The 27,526-nt window shown below is 35.5% G+C and overlaps 1 protein-coding gene across 18 annotated transcripts in view; it reads left to right on the plus strand.

Moving 5' to 3' along the window:
- The window catches only part of CARF (calcium responsive transcription factor), an 81,402-nt gene extending 55,096 nt beyond the window's left edge, over positions 1 to 26,306 (plus strand). For 9 of the 18 annotated variants that reach the window (XM_037741441.1, XM_037741433.1, XM_037741444.1 and 6 more), the window contains 10 exons: positions 985 to 1,174; positions 6,723 to 6,843; positions 9,293 to 9,436; positions 11,374 to 11,607; positions 13,606 to 13,768; positions 15,423 to 15,486; positions 20,202 to 20,332; positions 20,711 to 21,080; positions 22,160 to 23,270; positions 23,987 to 24,413. In XM_037741441.1, coding sequence (XP_037597369.1) covers positions 985 to 1,174; positions 6,723 to 6,843; positions 9,293 to 9,436; positions 11,374 to 11,607; positions 13,606 to 13,768; positions 15,423 to 15,486; positions 20,202 to 20,332; positions 20,711 to 21,080; positions 22,160 to 22,278 — 1,536 coding nt within the window. In that variant the 3' untranslated portion in view covers positions 22,279 to 23,270; positions 23,987 to 24,413. Of the gene's footprint in view, positions 1 to 984; positions 1,175 to 6,705; positions 6,844 to 9,292; positions 9,437 to 11,373; positions 11,608 to 13,605; positions 13,769 to 15,422; positions 15,487 to 20,201; positions 20,333 to 20,710; positions 21,081 to 22,159; positions 23,271 to 23,986; positions 24,414 to 24,774; positions 25,529 to 26,060 lie in introns of those variants that run through there. The other 9 variants (XM_037741435.1, XM_037741440.1, XM_037741437.1 and 6 more) reach the window with 9 other exon arrangements.
- Positions 26,307 to 27,526: the final 1,220 nt, after the last annotated feature.

Consider the following 27,526-nt stretch of genomic DNA (forward strand, 5'->3'; position numbering starts at 1 on the left):
AAAAAAAAAAAGACATTTAGACAATGCTTTGCTCTGTTGCCCAGGCTGGAGTACAGTGGCGCAATCTCAGCTCACTGCAACCTTTGCCATCCAGTTTCAGGGGATCCTCGTGCCTCAGCCTCCCAGGTAGCTGGGACTGCAGGCGAGTGCCACCTCATCCAGCTAATTTTTGTATTTTTAGTAGAGACGTGTTTTGCCATATTGGCCAGGCTGGTCTCAAACTCCTGACCTCAGGTCATCTGCCCACCTCAGCCTCCCACAGTGCTGGGATTACAGGTGTGAGCCACCAGTGGGCCTGGCCTCAAAGAAGGATCTTTATAAGAAGAATGTCAATATAATGAGCAAATTCATCTACATCATTTTTGTCAGTCAATCACAATTTTCATTTGGTTTCTAATAGATGCATGGCATCCTATCAAAATTAATCTCAGGGCTTCCTTCCTTCCTACCTGCCTGCATTTTCTTCCTCTTCCTTCTTTCCTTCCTTCCATCTTTACCTCCCTCCTTCCTTCTTACCTTCTTCTTTCCTTTCTCCCACCCACCGCACTCCACCAAAAAAAAAAATTCATTTCATTAAAGGAATGAAACCCACAGGGAATGAGCACTTTGTGGCTAGTTTTTTGCTGATCTGCTTTGATCCAGGATAGAATTTTAAGTATCAGAAATAATGGATATACATTATATGTTCTTGTAAGTTATCTTTTCTAAATATTCTTTCTCTCAAACAAGAAGTTGATAAAGATAGTATGGCAATGAGTTTGGCATTATATTCCCTAACAAATACCTACAAAATACCCATTTGATGATACTGGTTGAATTCAAATCAGACCCAGTGGTTGTAGTAGACCATTGATCTGAGGGAACAAATGACATTGTCTTGTGAAAGGTGATGAGTCTTCCATCTGGGACAGCCGTCTCATTACATTTATTATGCAAAATGAAGTGTATTTGCTAGTAATTTTGTTTAATTTCTACCACATGCAGAAAATTGGAGATTCATACCGTGGCTACTGTGTAAGTGAGACTGAATTAGAAAGTGTCCTAACATTTCACAAGCAGCAAACACAGAGTGTTTGGGGAACCCGTCAGTCTCCAAGTCCAGCCAAGCCTGCTACACGCTTGATGTGGAAATCCCAGTATGTCCCATATGATGGAATCCCATTTGTTAATGCAGGTACTTTTTTAAAGAATTATTTTAAAAGGTTCAGCAGCAGCCATAGTCCATTGTAAAAACGTGATTTTTCTAAGGTGATACATTTTTATTTTGGTAGCTGACAATTGAATGCTAATTGATTAAAATGTATATTAAACTAAAAAACACCTTATAGTAAATATAATTAAAGATTGCATTTTAATATATCAGTGAATAAATAAGACTTCTTTAATATATTGAAAAATAAAAATAAAATATTCAAATCGTAGTTAAACCTATTGATAAAATATTAAAAGAGCAATTTAATTTTAAATATGTTAAATATGTACATCAGCTGTGTTTTTTCCCCTTCAATTTAAATATTTTAGCCTTCTGTCTTAAATTATATTGTGGGAGAAATATGTGTCTATTTTGTGTAGCTTGTAACTCTGAAGTTGACTGCATACAATCTGGAGTTATTATAGAATTCTGATACTAAAGTTCTCAAGCATTAAGTGTGTTATGTACAGTATTCTTAGACAGTGGGTTAGTGCTTACTAAGGGAGTAGAGTTTCAAGCAAACCTCTTAGACTAGAGTCCCAAATAATCTAAAACTAAGCAATTTATTTTAGGATTATGGGGGCACCAAATTAGGTGAAAGAGTTGCGGTTTCATCCTGGACCTCTGAGGTTTAATGAGAAATAAATGCTTAAGAGAAGATGAGATAAATGTAACCCCTTCTGCCTAAGTTTCATCAGTAGTCTATAAAAGAAATAACAACATTAAAAATAAATGAGCTGGGTTTGTTTGTTTGTTTATTTTAAAATTGGTGGCTCACGCCTGTAATCTCAGTACTTTAGGAGGCCAAGGCAAGGGGACTGCTTGAGCCCAGGAGTTTGAGAACTACCTGGGCAAAATAGGGAGACCCCATGTTTACAAAAAAAATAATAAATTCGGGCCGGGCGCGGTGGCTCAAGCCTGTAATCCCAGCACTTTGGGAGGCCAAGGCGGGCAGATCACGAGGTCAAGAGATCGAGACTATCCTGGCCAACATGGTGAAACCCCGTCTCTACTAAAAAAAAAATACAAAAACTAGCTGGGCACGGTGGTGTGCGCCTGTAGTCCCAGCTACTCGGGAGGCTGAGGCAGGAGAATTGCTTGAATGGGGGAGGCGGAGGTTGCAGTGAGCCGAGATTGTGCCACTGCACTCCAGCCTAGCGCCTGGCAACAGAGTGAGACTCTGTCTCAAAAAAAAAAAAAATAATAATAATAATAAATTAACTGGACATGGGGGCATGGGCCTGCGGTCCCAGCTATTTGGGAGGCTGAGGTGGAAGGATCACTTGACCCTTGGAGTTTGAGGCCCCAGTGAACTGTGGTCATGCCACTGCACTCCAGCCTGGGTGACAGAGTAAGACCCTGTGTGTTAAAAAAAAGAATTAATAAATAAAAAAAAAATAAACTTGAAATCCTGTAGCCTTCCTTTTTTCCATCCTAGGTCTAATCTCCTTAACATTCCATAGGTAGCTACCACATGAATTTTCAGTTTATCTTTCTAGTCTATATTTTTATACTTTACCTTACATATTTGTATCTATAATAATGTATTTTATTGTTTTGGATTTTTTAAAAATGCATAAATAGTAACGTGTAGGTCTTGCTTTGCAAATTTTTTTACTCGCCCTTATTCTTTTTTACATCTTTTTACATCTGTTGGTATTGATATTTATAAATCCTAGTTAATCCAGTTTAATCATTGTATAATACTCCAGTGTGTGACCAAATTATTTTTCTATTGATCATTTAGGTTGTTTACAACTTTTCATTATTACAAAGAATGCTGTCGTCAAACTTCCACAGTATACATACTCTAATGAAAAGCTGTGATTAGTTTTTCTAGAGTATATGCTTAAAGTAGAATTGCTGGTTGTGAATTATGCCCATTTCATCTTTACAAGATTATGTTAAAATTGTACTCTAAAGTGATTGTACAGGTCCAGAATCCCTTTGAAATTTTTTTGGACCAGGTGTATTTCAGAATTCTGATTTTTTAAAATGTAATGTGGTAACATTATGGAATACTCCTAGCAGGTATTCTATAGACCAGCAGTCCCTAATCTTTTTGGCACCAGGGACTTGTTATGTGGAAGACAGTTTTTCCACGAACCCAGCTGGGGGTTGGAGGATGGTTTGGAGATGATTCAAGCACATTACATTTATTGTATACTTTATTTCTATTATTACTACATTGTAATATGTAATGAAATAATTATACAACTCATTAGAATGTAGAGTCAGTGGGATCCCTGAGCTTGTTTTCCTGCAACTAGCTGGTCACAGCTGGAGGTGATTGGAGACAGTGACAGATCATCAGGCATTAGATTCTCATAGGGAGTGTGCAACCTAGATCCTGTGCATGTGCAGTTCATAATAGGGTTCTTGCTTCTATGAGAATCTAATGCTGCCACTAATCTGACAGGAGGCAGGGCTCAGGAGGTAATGCAAGTGATGGGGAGCAGCTGTAAATACAAATGAAGCTTTGCTGGCTTGCCCACTGCTCATCTCCTGCTGTGTGGCCTGGTTCCTAACAGGCAATGGACTGGTACTAGTCCGTAAGACTAAGAGGAATAAATAAAAAGAACTAAGAGGAATAAAGATTATAAATAGCCTCACACAGCTCAGGCCTGGTGTTATAACCAAATGAGTCCCAAAAAAATGTTCTCTGAGCTTTTTGGATTTCAGATTTGTACTTAAGGGCTTGACAATTTGTACCAATTCACTCCTGTCAGCAGTATGTGAAAATTTTATTTCTCCACATTTACCTCATGACTTAACATTGCCAGCTGTTTAAAAATCTTTTTTCTTTTCTTTTCTTTTTTTTTTTTTTTTTTTTTTTTTTTTTTTTTTTTTTTTTTTTTTTTTTTTTTTTTTGAAGCGGTTGACTCACTCTGTCACTTAGTCTGGAATATAGTGGTGCAATCTCAGCTCACTGCAGTCTCAACCTCCTTGGCTCAAGAGATCCTCATGCCTCAGCCTCCTGAGTAGCTGGGACTACAGGCATGTGCCACCACACTCAGCTAATTTTTGTGTTTTTTTGTAGGGACAAGGTTTTGCCATGTCGTCCAGGCTGGTCTCGAACTCCTAAACTCAAGTAGTCTGCCCACCTTAGCCTCCCAAAGTGCTGGTGTTACAGGCGTGAGCCACTGTGCCTAGCCTCAAAAAATCTTTACATTATGGAAATTTTTACATGTCAATCAAAGTAGAGATAATAATATAAGAAACCCCATGACTCCCAGTATCTATCTTCCAGCTTCAACAACTATCGGTATATGGTCCATCTTGTCTCATATGCCTTCACTTCCTCATTCCCTAGATGATTTTATAGCACGTTTTCAGATATCATTCCATCTGTAATTACTAAAGTATATGGTATATACTAAAGTATATATCTCTAAAAGATAAGGACTCCTTATATGTGTGTATGCATATGTGTGTACACAAACATACGTATATGACAATTCCATTATCACACTTAATATGATAATTAACAGTAACTTTTTAATGTTATAAAATGTTCAGTGTTTACATTTTCCCACTTATCTGACAGTTTTTCCCCTTCAGAGGTTGTTCAAATTCAAATCCAACAGGGTCCACAGCTTGCATTTAGTTAATAAATCTCTTAAACTTCTTTTTATTTGGAGATTTCTCTCCTCTTTGCCTCTAGGTAGTTTGTTCTATAATATTTGTCATATGTTGGGTTTTGCCGATTCCATCTGTTTGATGTAGTTTTTGTTCTTTATCTCTTGTATTTTCTGTAAACAGATCTAGAGCCTTGATTAAATACAGGTTTGATTTTTTCAAGAATACCTCCTAGGTGTGCTGTGTACTTATTGCCATCTGTGTGTCTCTCTGTGGTGTTCAGATTGATCAGTGGATTCAGTTGTTTTAGGGTATTGTCAAATATTTTTATTTTTGCCAGTCTGAGGAGTATGAGATAGTATTTTACTATTGTTTTAATTTGCATTTCCCTGTTTACTAATAAAGTTGAACATCTTTTTATTTGTTCATTTACTACCTTTTTTTTCTTCCGACTTGGCTATTCATAGCCTTTGTCCATTTTTCTGAATGGTTGTTAATGATTTATGATTGTTTGTAGTCTATATAGTAATTCTGCATGGGGACTTACTGTGTTATATATGTTATAAAATGCTATTTCTCAAACTATTGCTTTTATATTTACTTATGGTGTCTTTTAAACAGAAGTTTTTATATTTTAATGTCAGCTTAACATTTTTATTAGTAATTGTCGTTTTTATTTTATATTTTAAAAGTTTGTTGTATCCTAGAGTAGCATAGGATATTAAACTTAAAATCTTAAGTTATATAATTTTCACATCTACTTATTTGTATTATCTATTGCTGTATAACAAATTATTCCAAACTTGGTGGCTGAAAACAACAAACATTTATTATCTCACAGTTTCTATGGATCAGGAACCCAAGAGTGACTTAGCAAAGTGGCTCTGCCTCAGGTTCTTTCACAAGACTGCAACTAAGGTGTTGGCTGAAGCTGCAGTCATCTCATGACTTGACTGAGGGAGGGTCTGCTTTCAGATTCACTCTTTTGGCTGTCAGCAGGCCTTATTCCTTGTCATGTGGGCCTTTCCACAGAGCTCCCTTACCATATGGCAGCTGATTACACCCAAAGAGAACAATTCAAGGAAGGGCAAGAGAGAGTACCCAAATGGAAGTTACAGCCTTTTTATAACCTAATATCAAAAATAACTTCTTATCACTTCTGCCATATTTATTAGATGTAAGTTAATAAGTCTAGCCCTTGTTTAAGGGGAGGGGATTACTCAAGGACATGAATACTAGAGGGCATGGATTACTGGAGGCTATCTTAGGGCTGGTTGCTATATTAACAGCCCAAATAAAAATAAGAAAATAATTATAAAAGGAAAGAAAATTTAAATGATATTAATATTTATTAACTCAATGTAACATTTACTCACTGTTTATAAAATGGTATAAAAACCACGTCAGGCGGGGGTGCAGTGGCTTATGTGTCTAATTGCAGCCCTTTGGGAGGCTAACACAGATGGATCACTTGAGGTCAGGAGTTCAAAACCAGCCTGGCTAACATGGCAAAACTCCATCTCTACTAAAAATAGAAAAATTAGCCTAGCATAGTGGCACACACCTGTAGTCCCAGCTACTCAGGAGGCTGAGGCAGGATAATCACTTGAACCCAGGAGGTGGAGGTTGCATTGAGTCGAGATTGTGCCACTGCACTCCAGCCTGGGTGACAGAGTGAGACTCCATCTCAGAAAAAAAAAAAAAAATTATATGCCAGTAGACATTCAGTAAATGTGATATTCACTAATTTTCTTACCATAATTATGGTACATTTGGTAAATTTTAAAATAAACTTTTATGTTTGTGCATCTTAATAAGACCTTAATGTTTTCTTTCCTTGAAGCTGTGTACTTGAAAGATTTTGACATTGCCACCACCAAGTTACTTTTAATCTAGTGTCTAGAATAGATGGACACTTGAATTAATATCAATAGTTGGTTTTGGCCCACAGGGAGTAGAGCTGTGGTAATGGAGTGTCAGTATGGGCCAAGAAGAAAAGGTTTCCAGTTAAAAAAAATCAGTGAGCAGGAAAGCAGGTCTTGTCAGCTCTACAAAGCCACTTGTCCAGCTCGGTAAGCTTTATTTTCTTTTGTTTGTTTTTTATTAAGTACTTATTTTTGAATAGCTAATACAGATATTTTTTATTAGGTTTATACATTATCAAAAAGTATACAGTGAATTCTAAGTTTTCTCTTACCCCTTTTGTTGTGTCTTTAAAGCAACAACTCTTAACTAGTTTTTTGAGTCATATTTCAAAGATATTCTGTGTATATGGATGCATATAATGGCAGAGAGATAGAGATCTCCTCTACCCCTGTCAATGTTGTTGAAAATCTGTAAAGCTCACTAATATTTTCTTTTCTTAAACTTAGATAATAGTGTACCTTTTTTCTTGATATGAATTCACATAGATTCTCAATCTGAATACCTATTATGCTACATACTAGTGTGAATGTAATGACTTACACTTTGCTTTTTTTTTCATTTTCAGTATCTCAAAGCTGACTCCATATATGTACATAAAAGTACTGTTTTTTAATAGCCATATAATATTCCATTTATGGATGAATTATTTAATTCACATAAGCTGTGAAAAGTATTCTTTATTAATGCTATACAAAGCTGCAGTTATTAACATTGTACATATTTGTGCACTCCTACAAATGTTTCAGTAGGAAAAATTCCTGGAAATGAAATTGCTAGGGTAAAGGCTGTATCTTTTAAAAATGTTGGCAAGTGTTGCATAGTTGCTTTTTAGAGCGATTTTATCAATTTACCAGCAGATTATCAGACCAACATAGTAAGTTTTAGATAGGACTACAGAGTAGTCATTGCTCTGAATAAAAATGAAAAATGTGAACCAATGAAAGATTTTATAATATCCTTAAATTTTTTAGACATTGAAAGTATTTTAAGACTTTTAAAATATATTGAAAGTGTTTTAAACTATTAGGTAAAATAAAAAATTTAAAAGGTAGTATGTAGTGGTTGGACTTAGCTGATCTTTGAAACACTTTTAAGATCACATCTCATGTGATAAATACCTCAGCATTCTCAAGAAGTTTTTAAAGCCCATTTACAACAAGGCTTATCATATTTAATTCTATAATATTAACTTTAGGTAATATTTAAACCTGACTGTGAAACAAACTTTCAGTTGCTTTTTTTTTTTTCCATTTGAAACTTGTCAGTTGCTTCTTAAACATAAGCAATATAAAAACTTTAGGTATAACTTGGGAGAAAACCTCTATATGTAAAGAAATAATTTCATTTTCCATTATTCTGCAAGTACTTTTTGAGTATCTACTCTGTGCCCAGAAACTACATTGGGTGCCATAGGAAGGAAGGAAATCAAAAGAGGAATTAAATTTTACTTAATCCCAGAGAATGGATCAGGAAACAAAAACTAGTAGACAACATGATAGCATAGAATATAGTGTGAAATATATTATTTAACTACCTATTTAGGTTTTTAAAGAAGGAATATATCCATACAAATTCATGGCAGTAAAGAAAGTACAATTTAAACTGGATGTTGAAGTTTAAATTGAATTTGGGTAGATAGAAAGTTAGAGAGATGATATTGTAGGTTAGGAGAACCATATAAATAAAGCTACAGAGGCCGGGCGCGGTGGCTCATGCCTATAATCCCAGCACTTTGGGAGGCCGAGGATGGCGGATCACTTGAAGTCAGGAGTTCGAGACCAGTCTGACCAACATAGTGAAATTTTGTCTCTACTAAAAATACAAAAAAAGTTAGGCATGGTAGCACGTGCCTGTAATCCCAGCTACTTGGGAGGTTGAGGCAGGAGAATCGCTTGACTCTGGGAGGCAAAGGTTGCAGTGAGATGAGATTGCACCATTGCACTTTGGTCTGGGCGACAGAGTGAGACTCTGTCTCAAAAAAAAAAAAAAAAAAAAATTACAGAAGAATTAACCTGGTTGGTATTACATTAGGAACATTGAGGAGGAATATTGAGAGGAACATTGAGAAGATGAACTTTACAGGAAAAGAAATTTTATATTTTAAGTAATATAACGGAAGATTAGATAAATAAATTAGAATCATACATAATGCCTTGAATGCTGCCAAGAAATTTGTACTTAATTAAAGAGCAGGCAGATTCTTCAACAGAGGAATATAAATGTGAAGAATCATTGTGACATTGAATTATCGAGTGGATTTAAGTAATGAAAGATTGGAGGCACAGGCCTGGATGGAGGCTATTAAAGTAATCCAGGAATGAGATGATTTTGGCTTCCAAGAGAATGAAGAGAAGGGGCAAATCTAGGGTAAAAAATGGTAAAACCTGTAAGTAGTTAGATATTTTTACTCAAATCATGTTTACTTTTAATTTGCTAAGTGTTAATGCAACTGAGAATATGCCATATATTTTAGATAAGCCTCTGAATGCTTTCCAGATAAATTGAATTTTCTCTAAGCTTAAGACTTGATTGATAAGGTAGATTTTCTTGAGATTATAATATAATGAAACAAATTCTTCTTTATCTTGTATAAAGGATTTACATTAAAAAGGTACAGAAGTTTCCTGAATATAGAGTTCCTACAGACCCCAAAATTGACAAGAAAATTATCAGAATGGAGCAGGAGAAAGCCTTTAACATGCTAAAGAAGAACATGGTAGATGCTGGTGGTGTTCTTAGGTATGACCTTTGTATAGTTCTTTTATTTTACAAATTAATTAGCTCAATTTCCAAGAATTCTTTTGTAAGGGAAATTACACTTTTCCAATTATTTCATTAAGTAATGGTTTTGTAAGGTAGAGATATCAATAGTAGTTCCCCAAATATTAAATTGATTTGCCACTGTATAAGCCATTGAATTTATCAGCCACAAGTTGTAGATAATTCAGACCAAAGAATTATACCATACTGTATAACATATACTCTATATACTATATACCATGTGAAAGCTTTTTTTCAAAATGACAAAGACATATTTAATACATTTTATTATATATTTAGTACCTTGATTTAGATACTTACTGTAAGCAGAAACTGCAGCCATCTCATTTTTTTAAGCTCATCTTTAATTACTTACGGCAGCCAGAAATGAATTCTAAGCCCTAAATAAAATTCCATTTTATTCCTTTTATGCTTTAGGTTTTAAATAAGAAATATTAACATTCTTTTATACTTCCTTTTGTGTTAGTCTAGGTGAATAATTTATTATTGTATAATGCATTTAAGGGTATGGTATATTGTTTTTGTGTGATCTTTAAAAAAATTTTTAGGCATGTGAAAAATAAATTGAGCCAATAATTAGAACCTTCAATAAAAGTCAAATATATCACTAAAAAAAATTAGATCCTTCAGTTTGAAGAACATTTCGTATAATTTTTTTTTAATTAAAAATTTTTTTTTTATTTTTAAAATTTATTATTATTATTTTTTTTAAAGACGGGGTTTCACCATGTTGGTCAGGCTGGTCTTGAACTCCCGACCTCAGGTGATCCACCCACCTTGGCCTCCAAAGTTGCTTGGATTACAGGCATGAGCCACCACGCCCGGCCAATTTTTTTTTTTTTTTTTTTTTTTTGAGACGGAGTTTCTCTCTCGTTGCCCAGGCTGAAGTGCAATGGCGTGATCTCGGCTCACTGTAACCTCCGCCTTCTGGGTTCAAATGATTCTCCTGCCTCAGCCTCCCAAGTAGCTGGGATTACAGGCATGCACCACCACACCCAGCTAATTTTGTATTTTTAGTAGAGATAGGGTTTCTCCATGTTGGTCAGGCTGGTCTTGAACTCTCAACCTCAGGTGATCTACCCACCTCGGCCTTCCAAAGTGCTCGGATTACAGGCATGAGCCACTGCACCCTACAATTGTGTATACTTTTTAAGTAGGCAATATCAGTCATTGTAAGAATTTTATACAGAAATATCAATTAAAGCAGTATCCTATCAGATGAGTTCATTTTCCTACCGACTTTTTTTTTTTTATATGACTCTCCAAGAGATCTTCATTCACCTTTAGTTAATTGTTTTGCTTACTTGGCCAACAGGAGCTGGGAGTGCTGTAGAAGCAGCCTGTTGAGCTCCTATGAGGGAAGAATCTACCATAAACCTCAATCTTGACAGGTTCTATTGTAAATTATATACACTCTTTGGTTGGAAGGATGGTAGGTGTAACAGAGAATTGTAATTTGGGACAAACGTTTGATGAATGGGAAAATACACAGTTCAAAAGATAGTGATTTACAATGTCTTCTCTTTATTTTGAGGTAAAATTTACCTAATATGAATTTTTTTCTCATGAACCTAAAACAAGACAATATGAAACTTAAAATGCCATTTTCATATATACTTAAAATCCCTGTAGGGAGCTCAACTGTAGGACCACAGTGAAAGTCCATAAATATTTACAAAGATTTTAATTTAATTGGATAAAGCAGAACTTAGAAGAGTTAAGCAGAGATCATTTTAAATTTTATTTGATATGAAATAATCATATATAATTTTCTTAAAGGATTAATTATTTTTATGAGTATTAACCTAAGTAATTATGATTCCTACCTTGGTTTAATAATATTAAATAATTTTAGTGTTTAAATTTTAGTAATTTTAAATATTTTCTCTTACCAGGTGGTATGTACAATTACCTACACAGCAAGCTCATCAGTATCATGAATTAGAGACTCCCTGCCTCCCTTTGTCACCTTCTCCTTTTCCTGTGTCTGCTCTTGAAGAAGAGGAAACTGCAGTTAGAGATGAGAATTGTGCATTACCGTCACGTTTACATCCTCAAGTAGCACATAAGATTCAAGAATTAGTATCACAGGGAATAGAACAAGTATATGCAGTAAGGAAACAGCTAAGGTACAACAGAAGCACGTCGTTCTTTTACATTTTTTAGTTTTGTTTGTTGCTTTAAATAATACAGTGAACATTGGAGATATTTTCCAAAATATATGCTATCAGGGTAGATAAGGAATATAGTTTATTAATATATTAAAATAATCATTTATAAACTTTTCTAGTATGTGCTTGGCAAGCAATAGTGTAATATGGTTTATTATCTTTCTAATTACTCACTTGATATATTCTATATTCGGATTTGGCAAATTGGACTATTTCTAAATGATGTGTATATTGAATTATTTAATAAATACTTTTAAAGAAAAAAACCTTTGTAGAACCAAAGATTTTAAAACCTAGACCAAGATACGTATTTCAGACTATTTGAAATGCAGTTAAATATTATTAGAACACAAGAATTTGGATAGTTCTTTGTCTAGTGAAATTTTATTTGTAGTACTCTGGTCTATGTTTTTTGATCCTCAGAAAATAATAATTACATAAGCAATTATATAATTATTTATTATATGTGTGCCAGGTACTGTGCTAGGCTTTTTACATGTACGATCTCATTTAGTCTTACGACACCACTAAGAGTTGGTATATTTATCTCAGTTCTACACATGAGAAACTGGAATCTCAGAGTGGTTACATAATTGGCTTAAGAGGGAGTGGCAGAACTTAAATTTAGGCCTAACTCTATAGCCTATGCCCATTGCCATGGTGATTTATGATACTTAGTCTTCCTCTTACTGATTATTGTGTAATCTGATCTAAATAACAAATTGAATATACTAAGTCCTCTCTTAAAGTCATCAATAGGTTCTTGAAAACTGCTGCTTTAAGTGAAAGGAAATACAGCAGGTCCTTGAGTAATATCATTCTGTTCAACGCCTTTTCTTTTCTGTTTTTTTTTTTTTTTTTCAACTTTTCCTATAAAAGAGACAGGGGTCTTGCTATGTTGCCCAAGCTAGTCTTGAAGTCCTGATCTCAAGTGATCCTCCCAAATAGCTGGGATTCCAGGAGTGAGCCACTGCACCTGGTTCAGTGTCGTTTTGTTATAGCATTGGAAAAAATAATTTGGTTTTGTTTTAAGTCCTTTCGTTTAAGGTCTCAGTTTCCAGGAACCTATCAATGATGTTAACTGAGAACTTACTATAATTTCTAGAATTATTTCCTAACTAATACATGACTTTTCTATTTAGCAGTTTTCTTACACATTTTATATTTATTTCCACTGGGGCATCATTAGCATAAGGCAAAAATTTGGAAAAGCCATTCACTATTACTAAACCTGAATCTTAAGAAGAGAAGTATAATACAGCTCTGCTATTTGGTCCACCAAATATAATAAGCATATATATGTTATGTTTTCATTTCTTTTATGTATTTATTTTTTATACAATTCAATAACAGTGCTGCCTTCTATTTATGTCTTTGTCTTCATGTAAAATTCAAGCCCATCATATTTCATATAATATTAATTGATGCTTTTGGAAACAGTATAACATGATGTTTATGCACATAACCTGAGTATAGGCCTGAGCTCTCTTATACTAGTAGGTGTATGATTTTGGGCAAATTATTTCACTTCTACAGCCCTCAGTTCTGTCTGTCATCTGTACAGTAGGAATGATAATTGTACCTATGTCATTGACCATTAAGGGTTAAAGGAGATATTTGATGTGAAGTGTTCCATACAGTGCCTGACATAGTAAGCATGAAAAACATTATTATACTTAAACTGAAAATAATGGGTTTATTTAAATCCATAAAAATATCAAAGCTCACTCTAATATACTAGTTGTTTTACCAGTGAAAATATTGCATTTCTATAGTCTACATTAATTCTATGATGTAATGTATGGAAAAATTTTAAGTAGGAAAATACAAATTTTTTACAGAACTCCAAACCATACTTTATAAGAGTTTATACTAAAAGAGAGCCTTTCTCTCTTTTGATCTAAAGGCATATTGCTAAATAGTTTATGTCTTTATTCCATTTTATATTTTTTACAGAAAATTTGTGGAAAGGGAACTGTTCAAACCCGATGAGGTACCTGAAAGACATAACTTATCTTTTTTTCCAACTGTAAATGATATAAAAAATCACATCCATGAGGTACAGAAATCATTGCGAAATGGAGATATGGTATATAACTCAGAGATTATTCCAGCAACGGTATGATTACAACCACAATTCCTTATTTTATTACAGAGTCTTTATCAGCTTCTATTAATATTTAGATTAATAAGAATGGCTACTATTAGGCTATCTGAATAACTGCAATGTGAGAAACTATAGTAGGCCAGGTGTGGTGGCTCACACCTTTAAGTAATCCTAGCACTTTGGGAGGCCAAGACAGGTGGATCACCTGAAGTCAGGAGTTTGAAACCAGCCTGGCCCACACTGTGAAATCCCATCTCTACTAAAAATACAAAAATTAGCCAGATGTGGTGGTGGGCACCTGTAGTCCTAGCTACTCGGGAGGCTGAGGCAGGAGAAGCACTTGAATCCAGGAGGCAGAGATTGCAATAAGCCGAGATTGTGCCATTGCACTCCAGCCTAAGTAATAAGAGCGAAACTCTGTCTCAAAAAAATAAATAAATACAGTTGTTCATACCTGATTACCCAAAGTGATAATGTTGGCTCTGTATACCCTCTGTGGATATCAGTTTAACTCACTTTTTTTTTTGAGATGGAGTCTCTCTCTGTCACTCAGGCTGGAGTGCAGTGGCATGATCCTGGCTTACTGCAACCTCCATCTCCCACGTTTAAGCAATTCTCCTGCCTCAGCCTCCCAAGTAGCTAGGATTACAGGCCTGAGCCACCACGCCCAACCAATGTTTTGTATTTTTAGTAGAGGCGGGTTTCACCATGTTGGCCAGGCTGGTGAACAGGCAGGTTTCACCATGCTGGCCAGGCAGGTTTCACCGTGTTGGCCAGGCTTGAACTCCTGACCTCACGTGATCTGCCCTCCTTGGCCTCCTAGAGTGCTGGGATTACAGGTGTGAGCCAGTGTGCCTGGTGTTAACTCATAGTTTGATATGGTAGTTTCTCCCTGAATGTTAGTCGCTTCTGTGAAAATTTTGCCTACTCTGAAGAGATTACTATAATTACCCAGAAATGACTAATTACAGTGCAGGCAGTGATTATGGCATTAAAATCTGAGGTGCAATATCTTTTGTTCTCTTAACTTCTGTTATCCAAATGTAGCATCTGAATAAATAAGGATATTTCAAAAGCTAGAGCTATTTCTTGCAACCCACAACTCTCTACTTGGTCTTTTTTCTTTTTTTGTTGAGATAGAATTTCACTCTATCACCCACGTAGAATGCAGTGGCACGATCACAGCTCACTGCATCAATGACCTCCCAGACTCAAGCAGTCCTCCCACCTCAGCCTTCTGGTAACTGGGACTACAGGCACCAGCTATCACAGCCAGCTAATTTTTTAATTTTTTGTAGAGACAGAGTCTCACTTTGTTGCCCAGGCTAGTCTCAAACTCCTGGCCTCAAGCACTTCTCCAGCCTTGGCTTTCCAAGCCTTGCAGACATGAACCACTGTACACAACCCCATAAATCTTAAGTATCAAAGTGTTAGAAGCTGTCCTTGTCATCTACATTTGCTGTCCAAATTCTTGCTATCAGAACTCAGGAATTTAGTGTATTTGTATAGTAAAGTATACTTGTGCTTGGAGAATATGAACAAGTGAAGAGAGTAGTTGCAGAATAAATCACATACTCTGAATAAAATATGATAGTTGTAATGATGTCTTAAGATATTTTTCAATATAAGAGCTTTATGTTTACTGAAATCAGTATCCCCATTTCAGCTTCAGTGGACTACAGACAGTGGGAATATTCTCAAAGAGACCGTGACAGTTACATTTGCAGAAGGTAGGTTTACTTGAATACCTTTAAAATATAAATTTAAACAGTGTTTAACTGAAAGGAACTTAAGATATTATCTCATCTAATCAAATTTTATAGATAAAGAAACCAGGATCCAAAGAGGTAGGAGCAGCTATGTTAGGGTTTATCAACATACTTCTTGCTATTTAAATTTCCTCTTATACTTTGCTTTTAATCCTTTTTTATGACTGAAATTTTGAAGCTGATAACTAACATAGTTAACTGTAGCTAATTCATTATGAGTCTGGCTAATTCCAGTAGTAAGAACTCTAAGATGCCCTGATCTGGGAACTATGGTCCATTTTATGGTTGCTTTTTCTCATGTGTTCTTACTGCTGTGCCCCTTCAATATTCTAAATTTATTTCCACCCTTTTGCTTGTGTTCTCTTTTCTGGAAATGTCTTTTCTTTTCTGCATGGCAAACTCCTCTTAGTACTCAAATTGTAGTCTCTTTTAAGTACATTCTTAACTTCACCCCCTGTATAAAGTTAAACCTCTGAATTTATTTTTTTGTTTTTGAGATGGACTCTTGCTCCACCACCTTGGCTAGATTGTGCAGTGGCACGATCTCAACTCACTGCAACCCTTGCCTTCTGGGTTCAAACGGTTCTCCTGCCTCAGCCTCCCAAGTAGCTGAGATTACAGGCGCACACCACTATGTCTGGCTAAATTTTGTATTTTTGGTAGAGACAGGGTTTCGTCATGCTGGCCAGGCCAATCTCAAACTCCTGACCTCAGGTGATCTACCCACCTTGGCCTCCCAAAGTGCTGGAATTATAGGCGTGAGCCACTATGCCTGGCCAAACCTCTGAATTTCTATAGTGAGCAACTGACTGATAGCATTTACTGAGCTCAGCATCACTGGCAAAAGAAGAGAGCATTGGTAGGGCAGGAGAGAGAATAAAGGACTAAATAGGTTTGTAAAGTTAAGTATCAGAGCCATTTCAATGGAGTGGATTGGGAGGAAGCCATGTTAGGGTGATTGAAGGGTGAATGGGAGATGAGTGAAGGAGTAGGGACTCCTTGAAAAGTGCACCACTTTTTCAGGAATTTTGCAATGGAGAATGGGGTTGAGGGAAGATATTTTAAGACAATAGAGAACTGAAAAGATAGATAAGATGGTGATGGGAAGTTGAAGAAACTTCTGTTGGCTTCCCTTTTCTCTTTAAATAAGAGTGCTAAAGATAAAGAAAGTCTTCAAGAAGGGTGCCATAGATTTGAGGGAAATGCAAATTAAAAATTATCCCGGATAGGGAGTGAAACATTGCTAGATACAGGTGAAGGCCCAATCAGAGTTAGTAGTGAATTGGCATTAGTGGTAGTAGTGAGTTTCTTTTTCAGTGGTACTCGACTTCCCATGTATTGGTGCAGGAAGCCATTTTCATCCAGATTCAGGGTTTTACTGGAGGGATATGACCCAAGGACAGACAGACGAGAGTTTAGGTACTTGTAAAGAGTGACTGAAATTGTAGACCCAAGACCGTAAGCTGGATGGGGAAATAATTTTACTAAGAAAGAGGTTGATGGATCTGAAGAAAACTGAGGGATTAATTGACTGGAGGTTCACATGAGGTTGAAGAACAATTGTAGTGAAGTACTGGAGCAAAATCTCTGGAAGAGTAAGAGGTTGTAGCTGGGCTCGGTGGCTCACGCCTGTAATCCCAGCCCTTTGGGAGGCCGAGGCAGGCAGATCATTTGAGGTCAGGAATTTGAGATTAGCCTGGCCAACATGGTGAAACCTTGTCTCTACTAAAAATACAAAATTAGCTGGGTGTGGTGGCACGCACCTGTAATCCCAGTTACTCAGGAGACTGAGGCAGGAGAACCGCTTGAATCCTGGAGGCGAAGGTTGCAGTGAGCTGGGATCGTGCCACTGCACTCTAGCCTGTATGACAGAGCAAGACTCTGTCTCAAAAAAAGAATAAAAATAAAAAATGTATAAGAATAAGCGATTGTGATCAGAGAATGAGATGTTCAAACTTGAGATTTTAGAGGTAGGATCATCCAGAGTATGATGATAGTGGTGGGTGACTACAGCAATGAAGTAAAAGGACATTAATAATGAAGAAGCCAAGAAATGTGTAAGTGCTGTTTAATCCTCTCAGTGGTCCATCGAGAAAGGACTCTTATGCTGATTTTACAGATGAGAAAGCTGAAGCTTAGAAATTGAGATATAGGACAGGTGCGATGGCTCACACCTCTAATTCCAGCACTTTGGGAGGCCGAGGCAGGTGGATCACCTGAGGTCAGGAGTACAAGACCAGCCTGGTCAACATGGTAAAACCCTGTCTTTACTAAAAATACAGAAAGTAGCTGGTTATTGTGTCATATGCCTGTAGCCCCAGCTACTCAGGAGACAGAGGCAGGAGAATCACTTGAACCCAGGAGGCAGAGGATGCAATGAGTTGAGTTCACACCACTGCACTCCAGCCTGGGCAACAGAGAAAGACTGTCTTACAAAAATAAATAGAAACTGAGTTATATAGCATATTGAAGGTCACACAGAAAGCCAATGCTTAAATCCCTTCTTTTCTGATACTATGGCCATTTTAAAATTAGTCATTTGTATTATGGAAGCAATAAATATTCATTGATAATTAGGGTTTCTGTTGCTTTTTTGAGACAAGATTTCACTCTGTCACCCATGCTTGAGTGCAGTGCCATGATCTTGCTCATTGTACCCTCTGCCTCCGGGGCTCCAGCGATCCTCCCACCTTAGTCTCCCAAGTAGCTGGAACTATAGGCACATGCCACCACTCCTGGCTAATTTGTGTATTTTTACTAGAGACAAGGTTTCACCATGTTGTCCAGGCTGGTCTCAAACTCCTGGCCTCCAGTGATCCACCTGCCTTGGCCTCCCAAAGTGCTGGGATTACAAGCGTGAGCCACTTCACCCGCCCGATAACTAGTTTTTCATTAACTTAAAAAGATGAATATATTTGGGTTAATGTGTAAGAATTACATGACAATGATTCAGATTCCCTATGATTAGTTTAAATTTGAGGTGTTAAGAAAACAGAGTTTTAATTTTTATTTATACCAAAATGAGTTATTGAAAGAAATTTAATGCTGTTATCATTGAAGACCAATTTTTTCAGGTATTGTTCTAGTTACTAGGGCTACAAAAGGTGAATTAAGTTTGATGTTTATAATTGAGAAGCACCATAGATTTCACACATCTAGAGAAGTTTAGGTATAGTCCGGCATTACAGTATGGAGGATGGACTAGAGTTACAGATACAGTGTCTTTCAAGGTAAAAAAAAATATATATATATATATTTTTTTTTTTACCTTGAAATATATATATATTTTATATATATATATTTTTTTACCTTGAAAATATCTATATCTATATATGTAGATATAGATATTTATCTATAGATATAGATATATAGATATATATCACTATATCTATAACTCTAGTCCATCCTCCATACTGTAATATATATATATATATATATATATATATATATATATCACACCTGTAATCCCAGCACTTTGGGAGGCCGAGGTGGGTGGATCACAAGGTCAAGAGATTGAGACCATCCTGGCCAACATGGTGAAACCCCGTCTGTACTAAAAAAGTACAAAAACTAGCTGGGTATGGTAGCACACGCCTATAGTTCCAGCTACTCAGGAGGCTGAGGCAGGAGAATTGTTTGAACCCAGGAGGTGGAGGCTGCAGTGAGCCAAGGTTGCACCACTGCACTGCAGCCTGGCACCTGGGGACAGAGTAAGACTCTGTCTCAAGAAAAAAAAAAATAGATAGATAGATAGATATAGAGATATATAGTTTTGCCTCTGTATCTATGAGTTCTGCATCCATGGCTTCAACCAACCACTGATCAAAAATATATTTTTAATTGGATGTGTACCAAACACGTACACATATTTTTTTCCTTGTTACAGATAATCTAGAGATGATTTAAAGTATATTGGAGGACTTTTATAATATACATTGTATTGTGTATTATAGGTAATCCAGAGAGGATTTAAAGTTTGTGGGAGGATATGCTTAGATTATATGCATTACTATGCCCTTTTATTTCAGGAACTGAGAATCTGCAGATTTTGATTTCTGACGGGGGTCCTGGAACCAGTCTCCCATGGATATGGAGGGACAGTCCTATCCTAGATCTGCCAAATTAAAATTAATGGAGGTTAAACCTAGGAATCTATATTTTCTTAAACATACCTTAGAGATTCTCACGATCTGCCAGGTTCTGGAAATAGTGGGCTACATCAGCAGTCCCCAGTCTTCTTGGCATCAAGGACCAGTTTTGTGGAACACAATTTTTCCACAGACCCAGGGTGGAGAGAGGGGGTATAGTTTCAGGATGAAACTTCCACCTCAGATCATCAGGCATTAGATTCTCATAAGAAGCATGCAACCTAGATCCCAGAATCTAATGCCTTTGCTGATCTAACAGAAGGTGGAGCTAACACAGTAAGACTGGCTCACGAAGTAAGGCTTGCTTGCCCCATGCTTACCTCCTGCTGTGCAGCACAGTTCCTAACAAGGCACAGACCGGTCGGGTCAGGGACCCTTGGGCTAGATGACTTACTGAAGTCCTTTGCAAAACTTTAAAATTATTTCCTATTTTAGTTCTTATAGAAAGGGTTGTAATAAAGTATTTTTATGACTTCATAGAAGCCATAAAAGTTACTTTGTTTTAATAGTTTTTTTAATATAATTTAGGAAATTCACCAGAAGAATCAATTGCTACCAAAATGGAAACAAATCTGACAGGGGGTTCTTTGTCTCCTGAGCCAACCCACTTGCTCTCCTCACTCTCCTCATTTCAGCCCAAAATATTTACACAGCTACAGGTAGGTATCCAGTAAAATATCCTAATTTGAGGTCCTTCTCTTTATTCCTCAGTTCACCTCTTCTTCTCCTATGGATTTTAGAGAATTATTAACAATTATAATAATGATCAAATATGTTTTCATTGTTAATTTCTTGACCTTTTGTGTCTTGATCTAAGATAACACAAGCAGTATGTTTTTTAAAAGTTTAAGGTTGACTATGAATTCAATAAATTTAATTGTACTGTTTTCCCTTGATTGTTGTTTCTTCATTTAATATTTATTTATAACTATACTTCTTATTTGTTCCAATTTTTTGTCAGAAGAATAATATATCCTATGAGAATATCAGACATAGTAAATTCAGATAGTTTGATGTAACTCTTTTTGGTTTAAAAGGATTTGCAGTTACAACCAAGGTTCACCTCTCCTGATGAATCACCAGCTCTGGTATCACTAAATAACCAGCCATCCTCTAGTCCTTCAGGACTTCTGGATTCAATAGGAAGTGCTGTAATGAATAATAATTCTCTACTGCTTGATCAAACTCATAGCCTTCAAAGAGATACATGCCTAACCCAAAACAATAGTACTGCCTCCACCATGGGTAACCTCCCAGAACCAGATCAAAATCTAGTTGCAGTGGACCAGCTGGTAGACGTTGGAGATGTTGAGGATACAGGGAATCTGGAAGGAACTGTTCATCAGATTCTGTTGGGAGATGTGCAGACTATTCCAATACGGATTATAGACAACCACTCAGCTCTTAGTAAGTTGAAATCAATTTATGATGTTATTGTTGTAACCTTTGTAGTATCATCACTGTATTATACTATAAATAAAACTATTATTTCTACCCAGGGTATATGATATTATATAAATGAAGGAAAATTATGAGAGAGAAGGAGGAAATTTCATTCGCATGAGTTTCAGAACTTTTATACTTAAATGTTTTCCTTCTCTTTGTTTCTAATTATTTAGTGCTATAGAAATTACTTATACCCTAATTACCTGTTTTCCATGGAAAATTATATGGTAATATGAAACCAGGAAGGTCATTTTAGAGTACACAAAAAAATTAATAGGAAAAAATTAAAGAAAAATATTTTCATGCAAAGGTTATTATGAAGGAATTGATGTATGCACACATACACAAAGAAAAATGAAATGAAGTAGGCATATATAAAGGCTAAAAGGAAAATTTTCATTTTTGGTATTTTGTTGTTTTGAGACAGAGTCTCATTGTGTCACCCAGGCTGGAGTGCAATGATGTAATCAGGGGTCATTGCAGCCTTGAGCTCCTTGGTTCAAGCAGTCTTCCCACCTCAGCCTCCCAGGTAGCTGGGACCAGAGGCACACACCACCATACTGGGCACATTTTTTATTTTTATTTTTTTTAAGAGACAGGGCCTCACTATGTTGCCAAGGCTGGTCTCAAACTCCTGGCCTCAAACAATCCTCCCACCTCAGCCTCTCAAAGTGCTGGGATTACAGGAGTGAGCCACCGCACCTAGACAAAAGAAAGATTTTGAATTATAAACTAAATGTTGAGTTGAAAGGGAACTAGTAAGACTTGGGCATTTAGGTTTAGTCCAAGACCTTGTTACATTAACTTTATTATTAATCCCTGTCAACATAGAAGTAAACTCTGTTAACTCCTACCTTATCTGTCACTTCTTTGCACACAAATTATTCTGGATTGGGCACTTTTGTGGGAAAAGATTTGCAGTTTGCTTTGAAGAACAAAAGTCTTGACAGAAGTTATTTTTAGAATATAAAATATTTTTCCTCTCTCTCCCAGGGTCATGAAATATATTAACTTTTAGGACTTTCTGTTTGTTTTTAAAGTTGAAGAAAATCCAGAAAGTACCATTTCTGTGAACCCAGTTAAGCAAGAACCCAAAGAACCAGCATTATCTATGGAAGCAAAAAATAATTTGGACTGTAAGAAATTATCTGCTATGTAAATTATTGAAGCTTTTCAGAATTTACAACTCTGGTGACTTCTGATGTCTTAGAAAAGAAGGTGAATATTGTCAAAGCGTGGCATTGAGATAATTGGACTGAAGACTGGTTTGATGAGAAGCTTTTATTTAAAACAGATATATTTGTTGCCAGTTCCATATTTTTACCTTCCTTAAGAGATGTTTTACTCCTCTTATTTTGTATAATTTTTATGCTTTTTGATTATCTAATAAGGCCAGTATTTCAAAAGCTCTCCTGAACTTATCCATAGTAATATAGTCTGAACACAAATAGTTTATTTAACTTATCCTTGGAAATACTCAATTTTGGTTCTTACAAGACAGAAAAGAACTACAGCAACAAAAACATTGTGTGAATGTGTTTGTATGTGTGTATGTATATCATGAATTTTTTTAAGTTCTGAAAGAACTTGTTCTCTCTTTAAAGTTGTGAAGAAATTTTTAATTGGCAGACAGGTAAGAAAATGTTTATAATCTATCTCATTAAGAAAGATAAAGTAATAGATTTTACATTGTAACACAAAGTGCAGCAGCTACATCTGTGGAAAGGAAACTGTGCAGTTGCATTTTAGCCTCTTCCCTTCTAATTTTTGTACTTTTAACTACAAACCAATAGTATACTAATGGTTATCTAATAGAAATTTAAAGTGTCTTGGTAAATACTGAGAATTTTTACTTGAATTAATCAGATAAGCAACAGAAATCAACATATGTAGCATGGATTTGTGCTATATTGGAAATAAAACACTATAGGTATTAATATGTAGAAATTGAGAGAATTGAGAAAGATTAATAGAATTCCTTGGTGTTTACAGATAAATTGGGGAACTTTTTGATGACAGCAGAGGATTTTTTCCCTCTCACTTTGTAATGAAGATCCAGCTCTGGTTAAAAAAGAATTTGATTTGTAGTTACATTTTTCTGTGCCAGAGCTCTTACTGAATTGATGGTATTAGGATTTCTAGTATTTTAAGGTAAGTATTTATAGTTTAAAATTTAGTTTATATTTAAAACTTTGAAATAACTATTCTGGGATATTTTCTTTAAGTAAGTATATATTAATTTAAAATACCAAATAAGTACTAAGCAGTATATTCATTGTAAGTACCTATTGTCTAAAGATTGGTAAACTAGGCTGGATGTGGTGGCTCATGCCTGTAATCCTAGCACTTTGGGAGGCTGAGGCGGGTGGATCACCTGATATCAGGAGTTTGAGACCAGCCTGGCCAGCACAGTGAAACCCAGTCTCTACTAAAAATACAAAAATTAGCTGGATGTGGTGGCGGGTGCCTATAATCCCATCTACTTGGGAGGCTGACGCAGAAGAATCGGTTGAACCTGTGAGGTGGAGGTTGCAGTGAGCTGAGATCACACCATTGCACTTCAGCCTGGGCAACAAGAGAAGAAACTCTGTAAAAAAAAAAAAAAAAAAAGAAAAGAAAAAAGATTGGTAAACTAGAAATATCAATTATAATTGTTGGGAAATTAACCTAAAGGCTTTTGTTTCTCCAGAGACCATTTGTGGGTATATTTTGTATTTTAAAAATAAAGATTTTAAATGGATATTAATAGTTAATATTCAGAGCATGCACAATATAATATCAAATTTAACCTTAATACTTTACATGAATTTGAGTCACTTTTGGCTTTTCTAAGTCCAGCCTCCCATTCTTAATTCACTTTGTTTCAGGTACATGACATGTATCTAAATATAAAGTACTGTTATATTAGAGGTAGGTGGAATTCTAATGTTCCTTGCCCTTTAGATTTATATTTTTTTTAATATAAAGTTTATTATTTATACCCTATTTAATGCAAAGCTAATATTTAGTTATATGTATGATTTTTTAATAAAAATTAATTTTCATTTTCCTAAGAATTGAAAATATTTGATGTCAGCATTTTATAGAGGCCGATTGCCAAATTTGATTATTTTATACTAAGTTAAACACAGCTCTTAGTTACCTCAAATCCAGATTTCTCTTAGTCTGTGTGTACATAAAAGGGATAAGTCCAGATTAATTTATAGTTTAGTGTTGAACAATAGGTAATGTTCTTTTCATTTATTATATCTAGTTTTTATGGAATCCTTTTCTTTCAAGATTCTAAATAATAAATCTTCACCTCTCAATAGTGGTAATGGTTTATTAGCTATTTCACCAATTGAACTATATTCTTTTGGAGACATTCCTTTCTTTTTTGATGTTGAGTTGCTAAGGAGAAATGCTTGTTAATATACAAACTCCAGTCAGTTACTTGTGAGGATGAGACATGTCAGAGGATTCAGACTTTGGTATAGTTAAAAAATATTTTTCTTACTTCATTCTGTGTGAAAGTCTCTTCTGATACTGTTTTTTAATCAGAAAGTTACAGTGCAACTTCTCCACAAACAAACCAAAAAACAAAAGAAAACCCCACAAAAACCAAGAGCATGAAGAAAAGTTTAAATCCCTAATTATATACTCTTTTGGTTTTTAGGTAGAAACTGGAGCTATCAGTATTTTCATGTAAGTATTTAAATGAGTAGCTCTTTAAAAAGTGATTCATTGTCATCTAAATGCATGTTTAGTCGCAATGTATCAGTATTGTGTTTAAAGGTGCTCAGCATCACTTTTTGAAAATTATGTTCACATATTTAAAATGTTTAATTATTTTTAAATGTATAGGGTATTAAATACAAGTTCCTAAAATTTTCAGTATCTATGTTGGCATTCTCCTAACAGCTCTACAGCAAAGTTTGACATATTTTTTTGTGTGTCATGTATTATAAGGTGTAATATCTGTAGGAGTGAGTTGGACATTCAAAATTAGCAGTAAGAAATTCACAATCACAGCTCAGCTTGTTTGTTCATTATACTTTTCACATTCCCAACCTCCAAGTGAACTTTATATGTACTACAGTGAATTATAGGTAAATATAGCCTTGGTGGACCTGTGCCTCAATAGTGATTTTCTGTACAAATAGTTAGCATACTTAAAAGGAAAAGCATTTATATCTTTTGCAAGGTAAATGTTTCCTAAATTTCACAAAAGTGGTAGAAAACATAGCTTTTGGGATCTGGTCCTGCATTGGAGTTTCTAATTCTGAGGCCCACCAGCTTGTGTTTCATCTTCTTTATATCCTGTCAGAATACATACTTAATCATGTGGGTATGAGAAAGATGTTGTTTAACTTGTACCAGGTTTAAAAAAGAGGTTTAAAAAAAATATGTGTGTTTGTGTGTGTGTGTGTGTGTGTGTGTGTGTTCATGTGTGTATAGCAACTTAATGTATAGTGCCCTTGTTATCATGTATTTTTTTCATTTAAAATCCTGGGTTTTTTTCTTATACTTGTTAATTTTCTTTTTATAATTTCCTTAGAGATAGTAGCAATTTTGTTCATCTTGAAGATGCTGAATAAACACTTTAATACCTGAGAATTTTGACCAGATTTATGTCCATTTGGGACCCTGAAAGTGCTAAGCATAACTACCAGTAACTCCTATTAGTATTACATTTTGGGGAGATATATATGCATTTAATACCCTGAAACTCAGCCAAGCATAAACATTTTAAAACAATGCGTGTAATAAGTAATTCTTTCCCCCCTGCCTCCTGACATTTTGGCACCATGATATTTTCAAGTACAGCCTTGTATTTTAGGAGTAATGACAAAGTATGTGGTCAAAAGAGAAGAGATTATTTTTTCCCTCTTTGCTTTTTTTTTAAACTTTATTCTACTCTGTACCTATTTTTGAGGACCTTGGAAATCTTAATCTCTCCAGAAGGGATACTGCATTGGCTCTTCTCCATCAGCTGTCTTAGACATTTAAACACCTTAAATGATACACTGTTTTAGTATTTAAAAATCTGTAATTCTACTTAATTAACTTAGTCATAAGGACAAAGCCTTAGTATGCTTTTGCCACATACATGTTAGCTATGAGTTTTATTGTTGAATAATACAAGTATTCATTGCTGACTGAATTCTTAAAACTTTGCAAATAGAAAAAACTTATTTATTAATGGATGCTAAAGTGATTCCTGAGAAAAATAAATAATTTGTAGGGTTAACATGGAAAACCTTTGGTAATGTGATAAGGGTATAAGAATACTTGGCTGGGCGTGGTAGCTCTCACCTGTAATCCCAGCACTTTGGGAGGCCAAGGCAGGCGGATCACTGGAGGTCAAGAGTTCAAGACCAGTCAGGCCAACATGGTGAAACCCTGTCTCTACTAAAAATACAAAAGTAGCCAGGCATAGTGACTGGCACCTGTAATCCCAGCTACTTGGGAGGCTGAGGCAAGAGAATCACTTGAACCTGGAAGGCAGAGGTTTTAGTGAGCGGAGATTGTATCATTGCACTCCAGCCTGGGCAACAAGAGCAAGACTCCATATCAAAAAAAAAAGAATACTAAAACCAGAAGACACAGTGGGAATCATGTCCCAGGAGGGTTTTTATTTTTAAATATCTTTATTGAGGTATAATTGAAATACAATAAATTGTACATATTTAAAGTATTCAATCTGATAAGTTTTGTCATATGTATACAGCCATGAAACCATTACCATAATCAAGATAATGAACATATTCATCACCTGCAAAAGTTTGTAGTACCTCTTTGTCATCCATGCTTACTTAATCCTCCTTGCCTCCCACCCCACCCCACCATCACCTGACCACTGATCTGCTTTCTTTAAGATCAGTTTGCTGCAAATGAAATCATATTGTATGAGCCTTTTTTGGTCTGGCTTCTGTCACTCAGCATAGTAATTTTGTGATTTGTCTATATTGTAGCATTTATGAATAAATCATTTGCTGAGTAGTATTGTATTTTATGAATATATCATAATTTGTTCTTTTGATGGATATTAATAATTCTAGGCTATGATGAATAAAGTTTCCATGAACATCTGTGTACAAGTCTTTATAGAGATTTATGCTTTCATTTCTCTTGGGTAAATAGGAGTAGAATGTCTGAGTCATACGTTAGGTATATATATTTTTAAGAAACTGCCAAATGATTTTCCAAAGTGGTTGTAACAATTTATATTCCCACCAACACTGTATAAACTTTCCAGGTTCTCTGTATTCTAGACAACACTTGGTATAAACAGTTTTTAGGTTTTAGAGGTTTTAATAGGTGAGTAGTAGGATCTTACTGTGGTTTTAATTTGACACTGTTGAGTCATGGTGTATAATTTGCCATCTCTATATATTCTTCAATGATGTGTCTGAATCTTTTGCCCA

The sequence above is a fragment of the Cebus imitator genome, unplaced genomic scaffold (assembly GCF_001604975.1).
Source record: "Cebus imitator isolate Cc_AM_T3 unplaced genomic scaffold, Cebus_imitator-1.0 Scaffold101, whole genome shotgun sequence".
Taxonomy (NCBI): domain Eukaryota; kingdom Metazoa; phylum Chordata; class Mammalia; order Primates; family Cebidae; genus Cebus; species Cebus imitator.